The sequence below is a fragment of the Chenopodium quinoa genome, unplaced genomic scaffold (genome assembly GCF_001683475.1).
Source record: "Chenopodium quinoa cultivar QQ74 unplaced genomic scaffold, ASM168347v1, whole genome shotgun sequence".
Classification (NCBI taxonomy): domain Eukaryota; kingdom Viridiplantae; phylum Streptophyta; class Magnoliopsida; order Caryophyllales; family Amaranthaceae; genus Chenopodium; species Chenopodium quinoa.
In genome coordinates this window covers 1,259,010-1,281,152 of record NW_018742810.1, presented here as the reverse complement: position 1 = coordinate 1,281,152, position 22,143 = coordinate 1,259,010, and the positions used below count along the sequence as shown (strand labels likewise).

At 34.4% G+C, this 22,143-nt stretch overlaps 4 protein-coding genes across 4 annotated transcripts; 2 read left to right on the top strand and 2 right to left on the bottom strand.

The window, feature by feature from the left end:
• Positions 1 to 2,973: 2,973 nt before the first annotated feature.
• LOC110725234 lies at positions 2,974 to 10,584 on the top strand. The gene is made up of 11 exons (XM_021904722.1): positions 2,974 to 3,455; positions 4,383 to 4,507; positions 5,068 to 5,512; positions 5,799 to 5,914; positions 6,353 to 7,112; positions 7,209 to 7,673; positions 7,801 to 7,989; positions 8,743 to 8,970; positions 9,080 to 9,407; positions 9,645 to 9,828; positions 9,913 to 10,584. The coding sequence occupies exons 1-11, from the start codon at positions 3,246 to 3,248 to the stop codon at positions 10,394 to 10,396; spliced, it is 3,534 nt and encodes a 1,177-aa protein (XP_021760414.1). The 5' UTR covers positions 2,974 to 3,245; the 3' UTR covers positions 10,397 to 10,584.
• Positions 10,585 to 10,842: 258 nt separating this feature from the next.
• Positions 10,843 to 14,311, bottom strand: LOC110725235 (E3 ubiquitin-protein ligase RNF170-like). The gene is made up of 5 exons (XM_021904723.1): positions 13,797 to 14,311; positions 12,186 to 12,385; positions 11,405 to 11,506; positions 11,269 to 11,320; positions 10,843 to 11,175 (listed from the first exon to the last, which is right to left on the bottom strand). Exons 1-5 carry the CDS (start codon positions 13,891 to 13,893, stop codon positions 11,057 to 11,059), a joined length of 570 nt encoding a protein of 189 aa, XP_021760415.1. The 5' UTR covers positions 13,894 to 14,311; the 3' UTR covers positions 10,843 to 11,056.
• An 842-nt stretch (positions 14,312 to 15,153) lies between these two features.
• Positions 15,154 to 17,352, top strand: LOC110725231 (carboxymethylenebutenolidase homolog). Its single transcript, XM_021904720.1, has 3 exons — positions 15,154 to 15,389; positions 16,029 to 16,333; positions 16,672 to 17,352. The coding sequence occupies exons 1-3, from the start codon at positions 15,258 to 15,260 to the stop codon at positions 17,192 to 17,194; spliced, it is 960 nt and encodes a 319-aa protein (XP_021760412.1). The 5' UTR covers positions 15,154 to 15,257; the 3' UTR covers positions 17,195 to 17,352.
• A 32-nt stretch (positions 17,353 to 17,384) lies between these two features.
• LOC110725233 (MICOS complex subunit Mic10-like) lies at positions 17,385 to 20,803 on the bottom strand. The gene is made up of 3 exons (XM_021904721.1): positions 20,448 to 20,803; positions 19,550 to 19,692; positions 17,385 to 17,633 (listed from the first exon to the last, which is right to left on the bottom strand). Exons 1-3 carry the CDS (start codon positions 20,566 to 20,568, stop codon positions 17,619 to 17,621), a joined length of 279 nt encoding a protein of 92 aa, XP_021760413.1. The 5' UTR covers positions 20,569 to 20,803; the 3' UTR covers positions 17,385 to 17,618.
• Positions 20,804 to 22,143: the final 1,340 nt, after the last annotated feature.

The following is a 22,143-nucleotide window of genomic DNA, read 5'->3' as shown; positions in this document are numbered from 1 at the left end:
AGAGAGGGTGAATTGTACAATTGATAGTAAGTTTCATCTTGTTGATTACATGTAGGCAACGTAATAATATGGCAATTCAAATTCTTATTAGTGTATTACCCATCCATCACTCTAGGGATATATTCTTTCTTTTATGAAGGGAAAACTCAAATTACTCTTTTTATTTACGGTGTATTACTTAACTATATCAATATGATGCGCAATGCAATTAATATATAAATTTAGAGGTTCTCGTGTATGTCGTATATGTTTTCATTTGTACAATGAATCATAGAAAAAAAATTCTGTAAAATGCTAGAATACGGAAGATCATGAAGTCAAAGGCTCAAGATCTTTCTTAATCAAGGGAAAACAACAGCAAATAATTAGCAATTTAATTCGTATTAATAAATTTGACGTAAAATTCAACGTTATCTTTGGTCAGCTAAGTTTAACAACTAGATTATTTTTATAAAGGAGTGTAATCGTGTATAAACAGCAAATGTAAAAATAAAAAAATAAAAAAAAATATTATTGAAGCAAACATAAAGGTTTGAATTTTCAACTTTCTATTTTTTTGTCATTTTTTTTTATTTATAATTTGGGAAGTAGGTGGCTTGAAGTAACTCCTGAGTAAATAACAAGGCTTAGAATGTGACAGCAGTGTCATGTTGAGAGGTGCACAAGTGTGTGTTGCTCGCATATTCAGAGCTTTCCTTGATGCACACATCTGGGAATCTTCAATCCACTACAACTAGAATCTCTTTTTTACTTTTTTTTTAACTACTCTAAACGGTATAATGAGTTAGGTACTCTACCATTCGATTTTGTATATTATTATATTTTATATATATATATGACAATTTTGGGTGAAGGGTTTAATCATCAAAGATTAGTATTAGTATAATACCAAGTAAATAAATCAATTGTAATTGGTACAAATTAATCACCGATTATGTATAACCTAGCTAATGAGTAAATAATATCGTGCAACAAATAACTCTATACTAAAAAGTCACTAATTAAATTATAATTATTTTCAAACGGTTAAAATAGTTTTAAGATAAAAAAAAATGAAATAATGTTTTTAGTACTCGGTAGTAATAATAATAAGTAAAAATAAGATAAAATAAACCGTATCGTCCAATTAAAACATTATCTTTTTTCTTATCGGGTTCTTAAAAATTAAGCATTAACATTATTTATGTACCACGGAGTACTATAACTTGTATTGATGGGATAATTTCCCCCTTACTATCAAAATTAGGGTATGTTCTTAACCTAAAACATGGATTGTCTAAACATCTTAAACTTTGGTTTGATCAAGTCAATCCTCCACAGCAGAAAATAAAGCAAGTTTATTTTCGGTTTTAATTTAATACGATCGATCAATAATATATAAAATAATTCTTGCTTGCCTTGATTGGACACTAAAATATACTCGTAATACGAAAATAAAATATAAAAAATATAGTGAAAATATTAAGCTAAATCATATACTCCGTATTAATTACAATAATAAAATGCAAGATTTTATCACTTTTTGCAAATTACTTAGAGTATGAATTCAAATATACACTACGTAACTATTGTATGCGATTATATATGATCCATTCTATGAGGAGGACTTCCTAATATTTTTTTTCTTCTAATGCGTAGTACGTGTATAATACAAGAAATAATACAGTATAAGAAGAACGTGAATAATATGTGGCAATAAACTCACCAAACTCCATCACATGTGGCATGAATAATGAAAGCCTAATCTGTAGCCTAAGATCCAAATTCATTGGATAAGATGAAAATATATAAAGTATAAGTCCACCCAGAAAAAAGCCCAAGGAATCGTCCAAAACTTGTACTCTCTCCGTTAATTTTTATTTGCAATTTTGGAGTGTTTTGCGGTTCACGAGGTAAAACTTAAGGGGCAAATATTAGAGGAAGTAAATGAAGGTAATTAAAGTAATAGGAGAGAGAAAGTTGGCCCACCCACTTGCAAATAAGGGTAAAATTATAAAAATCAGAATTTTTAAGTAAGGGTAAATATGTAATTTCTGGAGTTTTTGTTGACTAAAAATAGAAAGAAAATAGAAAGTTGCACATAATATTTAACGGACTAAAATAGTAAAAGTTGCAAATAAAAATTAACGGAGGGAGTATGAAGACGCTGACTTCCTCTCCTGTTGCAACCAAGTATCATATTCAGATTTAACCCCTTTTCATACTTCCACGTCATCTCTCCAACTTTATTTTTCTTTTTTTTAGACCTATCTAGAAATTAGAGTAGCCAACTAACAAATCCCTTCATTACACGACTCTTCATTCTTCAAACACCTTTACCCGTTAACCCTAATCGAGTTAACCCATACTTCAATTTTATAGTCTAACCTCTGTAACACCGACCGAATAACTCTTAGGATACTGAATGAGTAACTTATATAACATTGACCGAATAACACCAATAACACTAATGAAGTAACTCCCAGACGAGCCATACATAAAAATTTATGGTCAAAATTAATAAAGTAAATAAATATGGAAGAAAGTATTCCAATTATTTAGACACAAAGAGTATTACGACGGTATCACTTTATCCGGAATATAAATAAATAAAAAAAAAGGAAAAATTGGTTTTAATAATCACAACTTTGACCGATTTTCCTTAAATAATGCCAAATTTTAATTATTCTTGAATAATCACAACTTATATAGGTATCTTCCTAAAATAATTCCAAGTGTTATTTTTGTGGATCCTATTGGAATTATTATATATAACAAAAATAAAGTTCAAATTGTTATAAGAAAGTACTTACATAAGTTAGGATTATTTCATAATAATCAAAAGTTGGAATTATTTAAAAAAAATCGATGGAGATTATTAAAACCAAATTTTCAAAAATAAATAAATAATAATACTCCGTAATAAAGAAATCCTTTAATTACACGACTCTCTCTCCTCTGCAAAAAAAATTCTCCCTTTATAAAAACAAAGCCCATCAAACTTTCAGCCCAAAAAAAAGGAAAAAAAAAAATTCACAACGTTTCCTTTCACGCAACTTTCATTTTCTCTCTCAATCTCTCCAAATTTATCATCAAAATTTCGGTGTGATCAATTTATCTGTTGAATTGTTCATCATCTGTTAATATCTTTCTTTATTTAGGTGTGTGTAAATCATAATCTATATTATTTGATTGTATTAAGTATATAATTAGAAAGTGAATATAAAAAAAAAAAAAAGTTAGTTAAAAAATTAGTAGTTGAATGTATGGCGTCGATGTCAGATATCAAGGAATCATCGTCGGAAAATATGGCGGTTTCCGGCGTTGCGATGAGTTTTCCGATCAGTGATAGTTCTTCTCCGACTTCTCCGGCGAAACTTCCTCGGAGACTTCGTCGCCGACTTTCTGAGTGTCGGAATACTCCGACTGCTGAAGAAATCGACGCTAAACTTAAAGAAGCCGATCTTCGTCGTCAGGTTTTAGTCTACCTTTTTCATTATTTGTGTTTGAATTGTTGAATTTAAGTTTATATTAGTGTATAATTGTTGAATTGATGTTGCATTAGGGTTTTACTTTATGCCTTTTTGTTATTTAGTGTGAAAGTTCTTTTATTTTTACGTTGAATGTGCAATTTTTTGAATTTCGGTGAACGTTAGTTTGATTTTGTTAATATTTTGTTAATTTGTGGGAAATAATTAGGGGTTAATTAATGGGGTTTTAGTTTAAACTGTAGTGTTTTCTCTGTTTTTGTGTTGATTGCTTAATTTTGTAGTTCGTTGAATAAAAGTGTGATTTTATTGTACTTCATACTTTTTTCTCGTAATTTTTTTTTCTTTTGGGTTAATTTCCTGGTGATTAATTGTTTGATTGGATATGAATAGAAATAATACGTAGTTGATTTTGTACATTGATTATTAGAAAGTTATTAAATGTCGGTAATTTTGTTTCGGAAATTTTATGTAAAGTTTAATTTTTTATTAGTTGTAGCATTGGATGTCTTTCTTTTTAATTATCTGCTTTGTCTTAGAATTCTATGTATAAGACACCGTTTTATTAGTTATGATTTTTTTTTGGGTGGTAAATAATTTGGATATTTATTGTTTTTGCTGTTAATACAACTATACAAGTAGTTTATTTTTAGGAATTTTATGATTTGATCAGAAAATCGGGTTGTTTTTGGTAGTTTGTTGAAGAGATATGGAGTAATATGCTTTGAAGCCTCCTCACTGAACCAAAAGTACTGTTTGAACTGAAGTTTTATGACTGTTATTTCCATTAGTCAGTGTGTTTTGCATAATTGCATTGTAATCGTTGTGCAATTGCTTTTACATATGTCATGGATACTGATATCTTTTTTGAAAGTCTCAATTTACTTGTGATCTCTATGGTTTTGGTGATGACAGCAATTCCATGAATTTTTGTCGAGCAAAGCAAGGCCGAAGCAGAGGAGCCCATCATGGTCATCTTCACAAGAATTGGATCTTGGTCAGAGACTTGAAGCTAAGCTTAATGCAGCCGAGCAGAAAAGGTTTGTGTTTGCTTGGTCCTTTGCTGTCTTCCTATTGAAAAAACATTTATATATCACTTCTACGTAGAGTTGTTCTTTCTTTTTATCTATGTATCAAGGGATTCTGATGAGTTGATTACATGGCTGTTCTTGTATTTTAAAGGATTTTTATATTATTCAAAAGAAAATGTGTTACTTCGAGTGCCCTTCATGAGCAACAGCACTTGTATGTTGAAGAACATTTATTTTTCTTTTCTGGGAGGAGAAAAGATGTTTCCTTTGGTGCTTAAAATCAGTACTGCTGCTTGATTTTTACTTTATACAATTATTTGACTCTCCTCTAATGTTAGAATAAGGCCCTTTTTGCTGATTTTGTTTTTGTTTTGTTTGGGGGTGGAACCGTGTGTGTTTTTTCTTTAATACGAAGTATAATTCTGAAATCTATATGTTTAATTTTACCAGATTTTTTCTTTCCTTTTTTTTTTTTAAATGTTCTGAAAATCTTGGATGACTTTTTACTGAAACAATTTCAGCTATAATGGAAATTATGTGGCATGTTTTAATATTTCATGATGTTGTAGGTTGAGCATTCTTTCAAAGGCTCAGATGCGCTTGGCTAGGTTGGATGAGTTACGACAAGCAGCTAAAAGTGAGGTGAAAATGCGTGTTGAGAAAGAACGTGATGAATTGGGTATGAAAGTGGAATCACGGGTTCAGCAAGCAGAGGCAAACAGAATGCTTATCCAGAAATCTCGTAGGCAGCGGAGAGCTGCAAGAAAAGAGCGGACTGCTCAATCATTAATGCGGAGGACGATGCAGGAAAGTAAATATAAGGAGTGTGTGCGTGCTGCTATCCACCATAAGCGTGCTGCTGCAGAGAGGAAGAGACTAGGATTGCTGGAAGCTGAGAGGTCAAAGGCACATGCAAGGTTGGTACGAGTACAGAGAGCAGCTAATTCTGTTTACAGTCAGCGGGAAATGGAGAGAAAAAAAAAGAGGGAACAACTGGAAGATCGGCTGCAAAGGGTATGTATATTATCTACTTCGTATTATGTGCTTGTCTTTTGTCAACCATTCATTATAGTTTGTCAGATGTTGGAATTTAGGAATCCAATTAATTATTTAAAACTTTGTACAACTGAATCCAAATGTGGTCTAGCATCTATGATTTTGGGACGGATGGAGTATAATTTTTGAGACATGTTGTTTAGACCTGACTTTTGCTGATTTCTTGACATAGCAATATTTCATTAAATTTGTTGTTTATGATGTCCTTTTACAATTTGTAACTAATTGATGTGGCTGATGACAGGCCAGAAGACAACGAGCAGAACTTTTGAGGCAGAAAAAGAGTATAACTGGTTCTCCTCGCATGAATTGTAATGTCACAGATGACCAGGCTTTAAATCTTGCAAGAAAATTATCAAGGTGAAGAATTTATATTGTAGTAGCTGTTGGTTATGGATTTATATACTTCTTCGTGATGCCAATTTCTATCCTGTATTCCATTGTCTGCATTGTGTAACTTGAGGGTTAGTTATTTTTGTATACTGAAAACACAATGGTGAAGCTCAATCATGCTAACTCACTTTAAAAGCTGGATGGAGTTATTGTCTGCTGCATAGGCAATTATAGAAGCATTTTTTTGTCCTCTATATTTTTATTAAACTTTTTTTTGGTCAAGTTTTCCTTGGCAATCAGTGTGGGCACATAACTATTTTATTTTCCTCCTGAGTGTGGTTGTATGCTGTGAATTGTTGATGCATTGGCAATTCTTTGTTTTCATTGGCAATTGATTTAGATTTTGCTGGACATGTTATTCTTCTTCCAATTTCTGACTTGTTTTTGCCATTGCATTGGTTGTAGGTGCTGGAGACGGTTTGTGAAGTTGAGAGGAACTACTTTTTCTTTAGCAAAAGCTTTTGAGGATTTGAATATCAATGATAAATCAGTCAAGACGATGCCTTTCGAACAGCTTGCAGTTCTTATTGAGTCAGATACGACTTTGAAGGTCGTGAAATCTTTGGTTGATCGGCTTGAAGTCCGTCTCAGGGTCCGACAGGGAACTAGTGGTTCCTTTGGGTTGGAAAATATTGATCACCTGCTGAAGCGTGTTAGTAGTCCAGTGCGCAGGCGCAATGGAAGCCATGCATCCAGGACCAGGGGGCAAAAGAGAGCTGTATCTAGGGGAGAAGGAACTCATGGCCCCCGTAAATTATCTAGATATGCTGTGAGGATTGTTCTTTGTGCCTATATGATACTGGGTCACCCAGATGCCGTTCTAAGTGGTAAAGGTGGGCATGAGACAGCCCTTACTGAGGCTGCTGTGAAGTTTATTCAGGAGTTTGAGTTATTGATCAGGATAATAATAGAAGGTTCCTGTGTCAAATCTACATCAGGGGAAAATCTTGCAAGTTTTAGGTCGCAGCTGGAGACATTTGATAAAGCATGGTGCTCGTATCTTTATTGCTTTGTTGTATGGAAGGTCAAGGATGCTAGACTACTAGAGGAGGATTTGGTGAGGGCTGCTTGCCAGATGGAGCTATCTATGATGCATACCTGTAAGCTGACACCTGAGGGAGACAATAGTGGTCTTACTCATGACATGAAGGCTATTCAGAAGCAGGTAAGGAATTAGCAGAACTTTATCTTTTACATTCCATACAATTCTTTGTTAATTTCATAATTTGATGGTCCCCTTGAATAATTTGGATGATGCTAGGTGATGGAAGATCAGACACTTCTTAAGGCAAAAGTGCAGGATTTGGGTGGTGATGCTGGCATTGAACGCATGGAGAATGCTATTTCTGATGTGCGATCCAAATTCTTTGCATCAAGGGAGTCTGGAAGTCCATTTGCATCCCCTGTAGCTCATATATCATCTCCTGGTTATTCTAGTTCATCAGACAGCTCACCATCTTCAGTCTCTGGTGAAGCAAGCAGCATGGCTGGTGGAAGTGCAAGACCAAGCGCTGTGGTACGGTCGTTGTTTAAGGAAGATGATATAACTGCAGGCCAAGCATTGATTTCATCTGTACCAGAAGAACGCGGTGCAGATGTCCAACTAAGCAGTGACATAGAGCCAGTCACTGAGAATGAACTCTTGGTAAATGAGATAGTCCATGAACATCGTCATGGTTTCGCCGATAAGCTTTACATGGATGATCAAGATGACAGTGGTATCAAGGTGTGTTCATGTTGCGTTGGTGCCGTTTGTTCTTGTTTTTTTTTTGAAATATTTGATGGATGCATTAGTCGTGTGCTTGTATTGGCTTACACATGTGAAGTCTTGAACCTGTCATATGTCCATGCAGGCTCAAATTAAAGAGGCGATGGAGAAAGCATTTTGGGACGGCATCATGGAATCTATGCAGCAGGAGCTGCCTGATTTTAGCTGGGTTCTTAAACTCATGACAGAAGTTAGGGATGAACTGTGCGAAATGTCTCCCAATGCCTGGCGACAAGAGATTACTGATACGATCGATATAGATATCCTTTCACAGGTAGTTTAATTGTTTTTATCCCCCCTACACATCATAGATAGACCATGTTTTCTTTAATTGAAAAAAGTGTTTCGATCTGAAATGTCTAAGGTCTGGTCTGCTTTCATATTTTGTTAGATTCATATTATTTGGTATCTTGTTTGATTTGTCCTATTGTGTTTTGTATAATATAGAATTCCAATTTTCATATTTTTGATTAATACAGGATTAAAGATATTTGACAATAATTACCAAAGATAAGATTATCTATTTTGTTTTGGTCTGGTTTGGTATATGTTTTTATGGTCTGATCTGATGTGGTCTAATCTTAATAATGATAAGTAATAAGTTTATAGAATATTGTGGAGAAAACATAACCTTATTTGTAGTCATTTAATTTTTTTATAGGTTTAGAGCCTCTTTATCATACTCCCTCCTATTTGCATTAGTTGCAACAGTAGGCTTGGCTCATAGTTTAAGAAAATTATACACTAGGCTTATAGGCTTATAATATAAAGTATTGTTAGTAAGACATAGAAATAATAAAAAAAGTAGTGTGAGTGGGGTTGGTAAGAAAGAGAAATAATAAAATATTTGTGAAAGTGGGGTTAGTGGGAGAGAGAAATTATAAAATAATGTTGGGTTCTTTCCAAATATAGTAGTGTTGCAATTAATATGAAACGGCCGAAAATGCAAAGTGTTGCAACTAATGCAAAACGGAGGGAGTAGCTATATTATTATATGCATGTTGATGACTGTCCTTCGTCTTTTTAGGTTTTAAGTGCTGGAACATTGGACATAACTTACCTGGGAAAATTACTGGAGTATGCACTGACAACTCTGCAAAAGTTGTCAGCCCCAGTAAATGATGATGAGAGGAAGGCTGCTCACCTGAACATGTTGAAAGAACTGAATGAGGCCTCGCATTCTGGAGATAATACAAAATCTTCTTTTGCCATATCAATTGTCAAGGGTCTTCATTTTGTCCTAAATGAGAGTCAGGTTTGTTGCTCTTTGTGTCTTTGTTTAGGTTCTTTATCTCTTTGCAATAACATTTTAATGAATTCATTTTATTTACGACGTTCGTGTTGTATTTTATTTTATTATGTAGAAACTGAAGAAAGAGATAAGCAGAGCACGTATCAGAATTATTGAGCCAATGATACAAGGGCCTGCTGGATTGGACTATTTACAAAAAGCTTTTTCAAATCGATATGGATCACCTTCTGATGCTTTTTCTTCATTACCATTGACAATGAGTTGGATGACTTCAACGAGCACTAATTTGGAGCGGGAGTGGGATGAATACTTGGATTCACTGTCAACGTTGCCAGATATCCAGGTGACATCTCCTCAGGGGATACCACCAACTACTCTTCGCACGGGGGGAAGTTTTTCAGTGTTGTCGAGGATACGCTCATTGGTACCAACCACCACTGGTATGATGCTGGAAATTTGATGAGCATCTCATTTTTTTTTATTTCGGACAAATTTATAAGGAGTCCATTATTTAGAGATTATATGGCATCCATATCGAGTTCTCTTAAAATCAAGTACCAAATCATACTGCAATTTTTTAGAAATTCTTTCACAATTGTTGAGAAGCAACATGTAGATAAATAGGTCAAAATTATGGTGGACTTCCATTTAAACTCTTTGATCTTACATACTTTCAGGTAAAGAGCAACCGGAATGCAGAGGAGATAGGACAGATTTGTTTCTCAGGGTTGGTTTATTGAATTTAGTGAGTGAGATTGAAGGTCTGGTACAAGAATCTCTGCCTGAAACTTTGAAACTTAACGTATCTAGACTAAGAGAAGTTCAGTCTCAACTGCAGAAGATCATTGTTATTTCCACAAGGTTTGTGTAACTTCTCTCCTATCTTCCCTTCTGCTTGCATGTAACATTGGATGGTTGTAAACATTCACTCTTTTTTTTTTGCAGTATGCTGCTTCTTCGACAAGCCCTTCTTAGTGAACACATGGTAACTAACCCATCAGACATGGAGAACATAATCTCTCAAGCTGCCAAACAGCTTTCGGAGTTGCTCGATAAGGTTGAAGATGTTGGTATTGCTGATATTGTCAAAGCAATTATTGAGCTCCCAGATGATGTTAACCTTGTTATCAACTTGGAAAAGCTGCGAGAAAAGAGGGGTGTGGTGGAGAACATGCTGTCAAAGAGCCTGAAATCTGGGGATGCGATCTTTACGCATGTTTCTCGAGCTGTTTACTTGGCCGTAAGAGCTGCCATGTTCGGTGGCACCGGAAGCAAGGGTAGGCAATTGGTGGAGATGGCACTTCGGCGTGTGGGAGCTACTTTGCTCACTGACAAGGTAGTCGAAATTGCAGAAGTTCTTATTGGTATGGCAGTTGTGTCTGCCAGTGTACATGGACCATGGTATGAGCAGCTGCTGAAGAATGTTTAATTTGTTAAAATAAATCATAGTGGGGGAGTGCTTTTTAAACATATCCCAAAATCATTGTATATACTGTAAATATAATTATGTGTAGCAAGGAAGTAGGGTGTGGCGAATTAGTCATTCGATCAATTATGATGTAAATAACATTTGGCATTTGGAAGTCTTAATAAATATTGTTCCTGCTGTTCTAGTTTTATGCTCCTATACTACCGCTATTTGAACAAAATTTGACTTATCTGAAATTGTATTGCATTTTTTTGTGTATGGCGTAGTGTCAACTACCAAGATAATTGTTTGGAAGTCACATTGTTCTAATGTCACCTGGATTTTAATTTGAAGTTAAACAAGATATTAATTTTGATTTTCTGTAGTTTGATGTAGGAAATAGTAGCACTTAACTTGAATTTTAATATTTATGATGATTGTAAAAAAGAGAAGGCAAAAAAAGGGGATTGATAAATTGAAAAATGAAAACTGAAACTATGAGATTAATCGGAACTTGTTATATGAACGTTTAGGGGCAAAGCTGATGCTGATACAATTTCAAAACCACAGTAAAAATCTAACAAACTACACAGACAAAAAATAGTAAAAGCCCTAAGCTACAAATCATGGCGTCAACTGTATTTTTGTGGCTTGAGCATTCAAAGTTGATGGAAAACCTCTTTAACCTCCATGAGTACCATGACGAAAAACAAGAACAGATCGATATAGGGCAGCTACATGCAAGAAGCAAGTAAGTACCAGGATCAGATCATCCACAAGGCCAATGATTCCAAGTACTCCTGAAAAAGGAAAAAATTGCAGATGTAAAATTGCTCCTTTAACGGCCAATGCATACAATTTTAGCAGTTTGTACAATGATAGAGCAAATTTACCTTCGGGAATAATGTCCACTGGACTCAATACATATATGGCACTGCAAAACACCTGAAATTACAATGCTGAAGGTTACTCTATGCACAATTCACTTCAGAACAAAAAATAGAGTGTGGGTTAGCAGGTTCACTTAACTGCCAAATAAATTCGAGCTCTGATTATAAATGGCAGAGATCTTTGAGGATCCATCAAATCACGCAATAACCTTCGAAGAAGAAAGGGAAGGTCTCGCAATCTCTGAGAATACGCAAGAGATTAGTTGAACAAGGAAAATATAGGTATCCCGAAACTATATACATAAAAGTAGAAGCCACCATCGATCCATGACAGGAAGGGAGTCAATTTATTTTTTTTCCTTTGTATGTAGTTGTGGTTTAAAAAGGGAACAAGAATTTGAGATTAGCATGCAAGCTTATACATATGGTATATCACAGTCAGGTATTCTAGTATTATTGAGGACCAACAAGGGAATACTCCAATTGCAAACATACAGTATTAATCATGTTCAACGACAAGATTTCAGCAGTTTTTGAGCTCAAAATTGCAGCATCCTTAAGTGTAAAGCAATAAACTTTAATTATGCAACTCCAACAGGAAATAACATGAGGTTTAATTCAGAATTCAGGGTATAAGGTCTTAAACTGGACAAATTAAACTATATCTGCAGCAAACTTATGAAGAAGCAACGAATCATGTAAAATGATACATGAACCAGAAAGTCTCCATCTATGATACCAATGCAGGTCTACCATCTCGATGATACCTACTGCCCCTGCTTTATACTATGCAAAAATATGAACAAACCAACCTAAAGAATAGTCTAATGAGTCCAAAATGTCGATTTATATATTATCCCTCCCTCAAAACTAAAGATTCACTATAAGTTCTCTAATGTAACCTTTATAAAAATAAGTACCTGCATGAAATCACTGGAGCGTTCACCATATTGACGGTTATATAATTCAATCCTCCCTATAATATTTGCAACTTCTGGATTAGCCCGTTGTTCCCGGGAAGATTCAGTAGGTATTAACAAACTAATGGGACGGCGACACAAAGGACATAAGCATGGTCGCAATGCTGATGCATGATCCCAAACTCGTAAAATACAACCCCCTGTATTGTTAATAAAACATGAATCAGTCAATAATAGCACTTGGTTGCAAACATGCCAAACAATGATAACAAAGGAAATTTCTTAGTCTTCTACCATTTCAACAATAACAAAAATTACAGCAACTCCATGTTATATACTTGTAAAGTTATAATTTATAAATACATATCCTCAAATTGTTGGTTTTAAGGTAAAAGTGTTCTTAAAAATAATTTCCTTCAATCAAATTCTCAACCAAAAGTGGTGAGATTGCAGTCAACTATCTGTGAGGTTTACGTTTTATATATCAGAAATCACATACAACTTTTTTTATATATGATTTATCTCATTGACTTCAGTATATGATCTATCTGATGAACATGTTAGCATGGTCCCAAACCAAACAACAAATGTGTTTCCTACAAGTTCTTAGTAAGGTGCCTGGTATAAACACATCCAACCCAAAACTAAGGGCGGTCTTGAGGAAAATATAGTCTATGGTCCTATACCAACCTGAAAAAGAGATAACGAAAACAGGTCTAGACAACCAACAAACATCATCCAATTTGCATCAAGGAACTAAGCAAATTAAAAATGTACCACCACCCTCATAAAACTCAAGCAAAGATTTCAACATTTATGGGTTAAACAAGTGAACTAAGTTATGTCATAAAAGCAGTTCCACTCCTTAGGTTAGGATTTTACTCCAGTGAGCTAACATCATGGCATGAAAATAGTGTAAAGATCAGTCAATTAAACAACCACCCTAAAATAGGTCAATTTGGGCGAGCAAATTACCGCCCAAACATCAATTTACCAAAAATACAAATCTCATTAGAAAACCCGATGCATCAACCCAATTGTAAAAAGCTAATCATTATTGTAGTCTTGTAGAGCTATAGACCTGTAGTTGCTAAATCAATCACCTTCAACATTTCCACAACAACCATTGAATAGACGAATTCGAGTAAGCATATTACCACTCAAACATCAATTTATCAAAAGATGAAGCTCATAAGCAAACCTATTGCATCAATTGTGATCAATGTGATCTGGCTAAATCACATTATTACACCATCATCAATTCTCACATTTTCCTTCCTCACAAGGATAATAATATTACTACATTAGTAAAAATAAATCACTCCCAAGTTCAACAATTCATCCTACCATAAATTAAAACCCCCTAAGATCGCAAGATGTAAACTTTATTTCTTTGATTAATTCATATACACATATACAAAGCAACCCAGAAAAGTTTCCATCTTTTAAATTCTTACATTCAGAAAAAACCCAGAACAGAAAACCAGCCTTCCAATTTCAATAATCAACAATTTAATTTCATGCTACACATTATATATATTCATTAAATTCTTAAGCTAAATAAAAATGAAGGATTATGAATTAATAAAGAGAGAAGAGAGAGAAAGTAACCGCAAAACCAGTGAGAGCAATTAGCCTGGCAAGGAATGTTGAAGTTGTCATGGCAAATCGTACAGCAATCGTTCACAGGTGGACCATCTCCCTCCATTTTTTCTTTTCTTTTCTTTTTTTTCTCTTGTCAATCAATTTTTTCTCTTTAAAATGGAAAATTTTCTGTTTTTCTTGGTTATTTCTTGGTATTTGATTCTGGGGTTCTCTCCTTCATTGCTAAGAAAAATCACAATCATCCTCAATTTAATGCGTCGTGTGATTTGATGTCTAAATCCAATTAATTAAAATACTGATTTGTAGGCGGTGGCCCAATTTAAGTGTTCTTCTCTTTAATTTGTTTTTTTTTTTCTTTTTTTTTTTTTTTGGAGGGCTGTTTTTAGCCCCATAAGAGGTTGGCATTGGGCGAAATCGGGTATACGGTCATATTTTCATGAAACATTTTTTAGCTTGTTTAACGACATCTCCTTCTAATTGGAAACAATAAACGATTGAATTTTGTTTATGTGAAACTCGGAATTAGTCGATTCTCAATAAATAGTATTCGTAAAAGGTAAAGTTTCAAATTTTATACAAGTGTGGAACATATGCTTTGAGGTTACTAATTTGAAATGATTACTCTAAATTTAACTAAAACTAATATATGTGGATCATGAGCTTATTAGCGCTTATGAGCTTGGAGGCTTTTATTAGCTTTGCATAGAGCTAATTGGTCATAAAATTTCACATGTTCTAACTATACACTTAATTTTCTTGGAATAAGACAAAATAAGGTGATAATAATATAGTTAGATTTCACTTTGATTTGCCAATACTATTTTACAATATTTTGCCCAAGAATTAGCTTTCCTAGTAGTAGCACTTTGAATTCCGATTCCTAAAGAGTCAATAACCTAGTCTTCAATTCATATAATGTAATTTCGATAATATGCTCACTTGATGGATGATTTTGGCACACCTCAATGTGAGAGCACTTCTATGCTCTTCTCACATAGGAGTGTGTCAAAATCAATTAAGGGTGTGCCAAAATCAATTTCTCATTAGTCAATAGATACTTTGGTAAGTTAACAATAAAATTATAAATTTAAATCTGAAAAAAAAGATTAATTGATACATTATTGATCCCCTCAAAAGATATAATGATTTAAGTATTTGTTTTCAACTTCAATCTCTAAACACTCATCAATCATTATGGTCAGTATCTATGAGGTTTAGCATTCCTCTTAATTTAATCATTTTGAATAACTTACAGCTTCTCAACATAGAATGAGGTCAAAAGCAAGTATACATACTTTGGTCCAAGAGATGTTGACATCAATTCATGAGAGCAACAAATATCTGATATTTAACACAAGATATTACTCAAGATATTGTAAGTACACAAAATGAAAGGCTCCTTTTTTTCTGAAAAAACAAAAAAAAAACTTTGAAGTTCATCAATTAAAAAAAAATAAATAAAAAAAAATGGAGCTAGCTTCACCATGTTGTTCTAATTTTCCTTCAATAATTAGCATCAACAAAACCAAATTCTCTCTATTTAGCTCGTATCATCGGTTAAGCTTGCCTCCATCATCTTCTTCTTCATTTCTAAGCTCTGTATGTTTCCATTATCTGCTCTCTATTCTATTTTATTTTATTTTTATTTTGTACTTTATGTTATTGAGAAAAATATTAAATTGTTTACTGGGAATTTGTTGTTGAAATTTATATCATATACACTATACAACATCATTTGATTTTGAAAAAACAATGGCATTCATATATATATGTGACGTTTAACATAACATAATGGCAATTTGATAATTTTGATGAATTTTTGAAATGCGTGTTATGTGTGTTGCAAGATTTGGGTTGATCTTTCACTTGTAATTTGTGAAGCTAGTTGCTTGCAATAGCATTATTTGTGCTTTTAGAGTAGGATTACATGCCGAATTAAACCTTTATCTTGGCAGATATTTCTAAATAACAAGTCACTTTCTAAATTTAGTAGGTTAAAATTTGAAATTTCTCATATCGCACTTAATGATATACTTCAAACTTTGCAAGAATGACAATAAAAATATGGTGGAAGAAGTTTGCTTAGTGAAATATTGGTTGGTAGATAAATCACTTTTGTCGAAAATTCCCTAACAAATGGCATACTAAACTTACTTTTATTTATTGATATAATGATATTGGTTAACAAAGTATATGCAACATCAGTTTCTTAACTGTGATGTTTCAGTTTGATTACAGAAAAGATGCAATTCGGCATTCAAGAGACGCGCCATACCATCTTTCATACAAAAGAAGACATCACGCTCAGTAGTATGCTGCAGCCAACTTAAGGTGGAAGATGACATAGATAATGCAGAGGCATGCGAGTTGGTGAATGGAGCAGAGCTTGAAATAGGAGATTGCAACAATACTATTCGTGCCTCTCTCTTCCAGGCCGTCAAGAACAACAATGGATCTGGCATTCTACTCTTGACAGACATATTTGGTTTTGAGGATTCTTACACCAGAGATTTTGCCTACCGCGTTGCTTGCAATGGCTACAAGTACGTACGTTTCCCTATTGTTGGTATTCCTTTCTGAATGAAACTAAGCAATACAACATTGCTGAATATAGCATGAACATAGATGTCATATGAGCATATATGTTGACCATGAGAAATTATCATGTGGTGAGGAGTTTTAGTGTCGTCTGTGGTCTTAACTAATACCAGTAAGACAACGAAACTTGGAGAATTCGCTAGATATGCGCTTATGCTAACATAAACACTGGAGGAAATGACTATGTTTGAAACTGCAGTATCAAATTGATTATGGACTCTATTATTAATTCAAGAACACTACCATAAATGTCATATGACTTTGAGTACGTTTGAAACTGCAGTGTATTAGTGCCTGATCTTTTCCGTGGCGATCCTTGGTCCAAGGACCAATCACAAGCTCAATTGGAGCAGTGGCTAGCCAAACAGGATCCCAGCAGGATGGCAACAGACATTGCAACATCAACCAAATGGATGGTCGATGAGTTTATGGCAGCTGATTCTTCTAGAAAGCTTGGCATAATAGGATTCTGCTATGGAGGTGGGCGAGTACTAGACGTGCTAGCCAGAGACCAAGACTCTGTTTTTGTCACTGGTGTTTCTTTCTACGGAACACAAATGAATTTATCTACTGCTTCCAATGTGAAGGTACCAGTTCTGTTTGTAACAGGGGATAATGACCCTCTTTGTCAGGTTCACATCCTCAATGAATTAGGGAACGTAATTGGGAACAACTCAAAGGTAATTGTTTTTGAAGGTAGAGGACATGGATTTGTCCATAGACCCGAAACTCCAGAAGAAGATGCAGATGCAGAGGAAGCTTTCATGATCATGAGAAATTGGCTACAAAATCAGTTGCTAGAATAGGTTTGAGTTGTCTATTGTTTAAATAGTTGCGTTAAGCTATCTGATGGTATCAATGAAGTAAAAGAATACATCAACCCAAGGGTTCTATGAACCCTAAAAGGCAGCACCATGTACTTGGATCTCCAAACGAACTATATGAAATGCGTGTTAACTAGAAAGATTTTATTTTAAGTGCTGAACACATTAGCTATAGAATTTTATTTTTCTTTCTTTTCAATTTCTGTTCTCCTGATTGGAACTCCAAATCATGGTAACATTACAAGACAAAAAGGAATTGTTTCGTGAAAATTTTGCAGTACATTAAGGGTACAATGACCCATCAAAACAATTTTCGGCACTACAATAGGATAACAGTTATGTAAAGTGAACTTAAGTAAGAAGCCCTTCTCACTTGTTCCTCGGACATATGTAACTCAACTCAAAGTCACTTTTGCACATCCTGTAAAGAGAAGATATTAATTAATATGCAAACCGAAAAACTCAAAAGGATCTGAAAACTCAAATGAATTCACAAAACAAAGATTTATGAGAGAAAAAACTAAGCAGATTTTGGATTGGCATAGTTGTATATAAAGAAGGCTGCTTGATATGAGAGGAATTCCTATTGTATACTCCTTCATATCTATTAAAGACACCAAAGTACATTGCCCAAAAACATAATCAGAATTTTTGTTACTTCGGCAGTTTACATGTCCAAAGTGAAGTCACTTGAATTATTAATTAGAAAATAGAGATAAAGAAAGAGAACAAGGTGGACAACTTAAACGTTTGAAAACAGGCAAACAGGGAACCAAAAAAGTGAAAAGCTAACATTGTGAAGCAGATGAGCAGCTTGAAAACTGCATCTGCTCAAAAGTAAGAGTCAAGAGCAGCATGATGAATCATGGGCCAAGGTTTTCTAAGAAACATATATTAATGAAGATCCTCACTTTTTAATCACTCCAATCAACTCCAGAGTTCTTCCAGTTGCCCTCTTGAGTTTAAATTTTAGATCTTTCATCTATAGTCCCTAGCATATCACTCTCTCCACTAGTTTGAGTAGTTTCTCATAAGATGAAACCCAAGCATGAAAAGCATCGAGCCATCTTCAACTTATATAATGAGCTTCTCTCTTCACTAGCCTCCAAACAGAGACAACCAACTCAGAAACCTTGGGAGTCTCACGCATCTACATAGCTATTACATAAATAATATAAGATCGAATAGCTAAAGACAAGATCTCAGAACCAGCACATACCAGATTACAATGAAAAAGAGAGACATCTGACTAGTGGGAGTCTCACACATCTACATCACGCTTACACTAATGGTCAAATCTACATCAAATTAAATAGCAGAAAGCCAAATTTCAGAGCCAGCACATATCAGGTAACTAATGAAAGAGGGAGAAATCTGACTAGCAGAGCTCTTTCTTATGCAGTGACACTTCCAAAATTAAATGAGACCATTCATACCTCTTTAACCCAGGGAGAAACAAATCAAGCAGGAGAGAGCTACACTAAGATCACACAATCCTACTGCTCACAGTTAGCACATTAATAATACTAATTTCCTACATTGATGATCTCAATTATTCATGCACATCATAGTGCACAATTCCAAGTTTATTTCAGCAAATATTGAAATAGGTACAGCTCAAGATAAATACTCATCCATTTAGAGTCAGTCAACTAGCAGAATCATTCCTTTGCCAACAATACTCATTAGTCAAGTAAGCTTAGTTTAAAATCACTATATAGTTAGAACATTCCTGTACATAGTAAAACTGGTGAGAGAGTGTTCCCTGCCCACATCCTCTAAAATCCTTTCTAGCTACTCTATAGAATCCTGAATTTGACATTAAAAATTGTACTAGGTTTAGTTGATCCCATCAGCTACTCTGTGACATACTTGTATACCATAGACAAACACTTTGCAACTTAAGTTGCCATGACATTATGTAACTCCAATCAATTGAGAGCCAACCCACCCACTATCTCTTCAATCAAGGCCATACCATGAAAAGTATCAAAGTCATCATCACTTATCACAACACTTCAACCAGGAACTATGTGTTCTCATCCATCAAACATAGTCTCAAGTCTATCTGTTTAAACCATATCGTGTGTAACCAATATACTAAGCATAATCCAGTCTCATGAAAATCAAAGTCACTCTCTCTTAAAAGCTCACATAATTGAAACAAAATTTTAATTAGCAACTTAAGTTTTTTCATATAAAAATAAATATTGATTTTGTAACCTTATAAATATCAAGCTAATGTTAACCTATTCTACATTGCCTCCAATTACCCAATCAGATACAAAGTAAATGCTTTCAATACAATAATATACAAACAAAAGGAGATTAACTTACCTGAGAAACAGGGGAGTCAGATATGTTTGAAGACCTCAAATTTGCTGTGGGGCTGTCAAACAATCTAGAACAGTCCGAGTATGCAGAACCAAGACCCACTCCAGCACCAAAAGCCACAGAAGCCCAGCGAGTCACAGGACTCCCTAATAGAAAAAAAAAAAAAAAAAAACACAGCACAATCTAATATCAATGTCTAATAGTCGCTCAACATCACGAAAACAGGGAAATGAATAGTGCATAATGACTCAGGAAATAACGCAAACAGTCGAACACTAACAAACATACAAACACTTTTACTTCATATTAATTCAATGCTACAAATTCAGTTGCCGCAATGTCATCCATTACATATTCACTTGCTACCTACTTTTAAAAGACAATTCTTCCATTTTTAAGTATATATACAAGTAATACAACCCAAGCAAAACCCTCAACACCAGCCAAAATATCAGGAACAACAACATCGGCATCAGTATAGGGGATTACTAGACCACTGCAGCATCTTCATCAATCCCCATTTCCTCTATATCTATGAATTTTTACTGCACTTATCCATTAACACAATCGATTATTGCACATCAATGTTGACCTAATATCACCTTCACCAAAAAATTCAACAATTTTCAACACAATCTCAACTTCAAAGCCCTAAAAATCTGTTGCAACCCCACAAAATGCCCTAAAATCGAAATCCCAGAACAACCCATTAACCCAAAACCATATTTCCACATTACCAAACAAACAACCAACATAAACAAGAACAAATCTAAGAAATTATCATCAAAAACATAAAACTACGCAGCACATTTGCATCATTAGCACAATTCATTCAAAATAAAAGTATAATTGAAATTGATATAAAAAAGGGGGCAGCAAATTAAAGGAAAAAGAGACTGACGGAAGAGAAGAAGGCCGGAAAAGGCGCCGGCGACGGAGGAGTAAACAAAGCGGCGAAGAGAGAGATCAAGACAAGCATCCCATTTGGCATCCAAGTCGTATTCTTTTCTGTTTTCCGCCATTATTGTTCTTCAACTTTTGCTTGTTGTTGGGTCTTAATTTGCAGATTTTGATTTTGATGTTGCCGTTTTTGCTACTCCTATATGCTTTCTTCGTCGTCTTCTTCTTCTTCTCTGATGAGAATTTGAGATGATTCTTCGGATTTTCTGGGTGATTGATAGAGTAAACAAGGGTACCCAGATGATTTTTCAGTATTTTTTTTATTTCGGGCCTTTTTGTGGTTTTTATTAAAATGGTTTATGGCCCAAGTTTCTTGGATCATGATATATTGTTGATGAACTTGGAAAAAATGATTCATGATTCATGGTTCAAATTTGATTACCCAACTTGGATCACTATTGTACCCAATTACAAAACCGCTAAATTGATCCGATATTATGACCTAAAAGCGTGGTTAATCTAATTAATGATAATATGACCACAACAAAGAATGATTTCAAGGATCTTTTACTGTTTATCATATATAATTATAGTGAATGTCAACTAATTTAGTTAGTTGAAATATTGAGAGGATAATTCTCGGCCATTTTATTGTTTATAGAGCCCAAAATGAGCCATATGTAGAACTTTGAACACAACAATAATTTTACCATGTAGTATATAGTTAAAACATTTTATATTTGGACATTTGAAAGGGAATGTGTATTTCATGATATCATCTCTTCCGTGCATGGTATATTTCACTGATGAGGCATTCTATTTAGAATAGGTTTTTCAATTTAGTGAAGTGCATTCTTAGTAATAGATGAGAGTGAACTATCACATGGTGTTAGAGATATATCTCATATCTCTAACATAACATTGAAAACACACTAGTAAAATGCTAAAAAACACTAAACCTAATCTCTCTTTTGGCAAGTCATGTAATACTCATTATAAATCTAGTAACACTACATGTTATTTCACTTATTTGTATCATAAAGTAATGTTGTTATTTACCATATAATACTTGATCTAATGGTAAGATAACAACCTTAAACTTGTAGTATCAATCTCGTGGGGATTCCGTTACACTTTTCTCCACTCACTAAGGGATCTTACATGTTAATTGTCGATTTGTTTTATTTGTATCAAGGTGGAACTCGTGCAACTAGCCAACTATCTCTCGCTTATTCACACAATACACTTTTTTTTTTTTTTGTCTATAGAGCGATCCTGAAACCGGGAGGGAAACTCTAACCCCCTAAGCTATTGTTTTAGTGAATCCTCACTCTCAGTACAATAGTACACTAATTTTTTTTATTATTTTTTTTATTAATTTACAAAAATAAGTTTTTTTAACTTCCTAACCCAAACAAAAGCTCATCAAAAAACAACTCGTTTAAACACACAACAGCACCTGCTACACACCCCTTAATTACCCACACCAATTCACAAGCAGCGCATCCACCCAAATGCAACTAGCAGCTCGTCGTCACTCACCAACTCTGCTCACCATCGCTACCCAATTCCGCCATCTCCGGCGTCCCTCAACCACCAATTCATACAACCGTAGCCACCAGCAACCTTTACGGCGACCTGCACCTTTCCAAACGCTAGCAAACACCAGCAATGACCAACGATCAAAGTAGCAGCAC

Coding starts and splice junctions, on each gene's coding strand:
- LOC110725233 (XM_021904721.1), bottom strand. CDS start 20,568: ATGGCGGAAAACAGAAAAGAATACGACTTGGATGCCAAATGGGATGCT. Junction 19,693..20,447: donor TTCCGGCCTTCTTCTCTTCC/GTCAGTCTCTTT, acceptor TTTTTCTATTAG/GGAGTCCTGTGACTCGCTGG.
- LOC110725235 (XM_021904723.1), bottom strand. CDS start 13,893: ATGGAGGGAGATGGTCCACCTGTGAACGATTGCTGTACGATTTGCCAT. Junction 12,386..13,796: donor TTGCTCTCACTGGTTTTGCG/GTTACTTTCTCT, acceptor TTAACAATACAG/GGGGTTGTATTTTACGAGTT. Junction 11,321..11,404: donor GAGCTCGAATTTATTTGGCA/GTTAAGTGAACC, acceptor TTGTAATTTCAG/GTGTTTTGCAGTGCCATATA.
- LOC110725231 (XM_021904720.1), top strand. CDS start 15,258: ATGGAGCTAGCTTCACCATGTTGTTCTAATTTTCCTTCAATAATTAGC. Junction 15,390..16,028: donor CTTCTTCATTTCTAAGCTCT/GTATGTTTCCAT, acceptor GTTTGATTACAG/AAAAGATGCAATTCGGCATT. Junction 16,334..16,671: donor GTTGCTTGCAATGGCTACAA/GTACGTACGTTT, acceptor TTGAAACTGCAG/TGTATTAGTGCCTGATCTTT.
- LOC110725234 (XM_021904722.1), top strand. CDS start 3,246: ATGGCGTCGATGTCAGATATCAAGGAATCATCGTCGGAAAATATGGCG. Junction 5,915..6,352: donor CTTGCAAGAAAATTATCAAG/GTGAAGAATTTA, acceptor CATTGGTTGTAG/GTGCTGGAGACGGTTTGTGA. Junction 7,990..8,742: donor ATATAGATATCCTTTCACAG/GTAGTTTAATTG, acceptor TCGTCTTTTTAG/GTTTTAAGTGCTGGAACATT.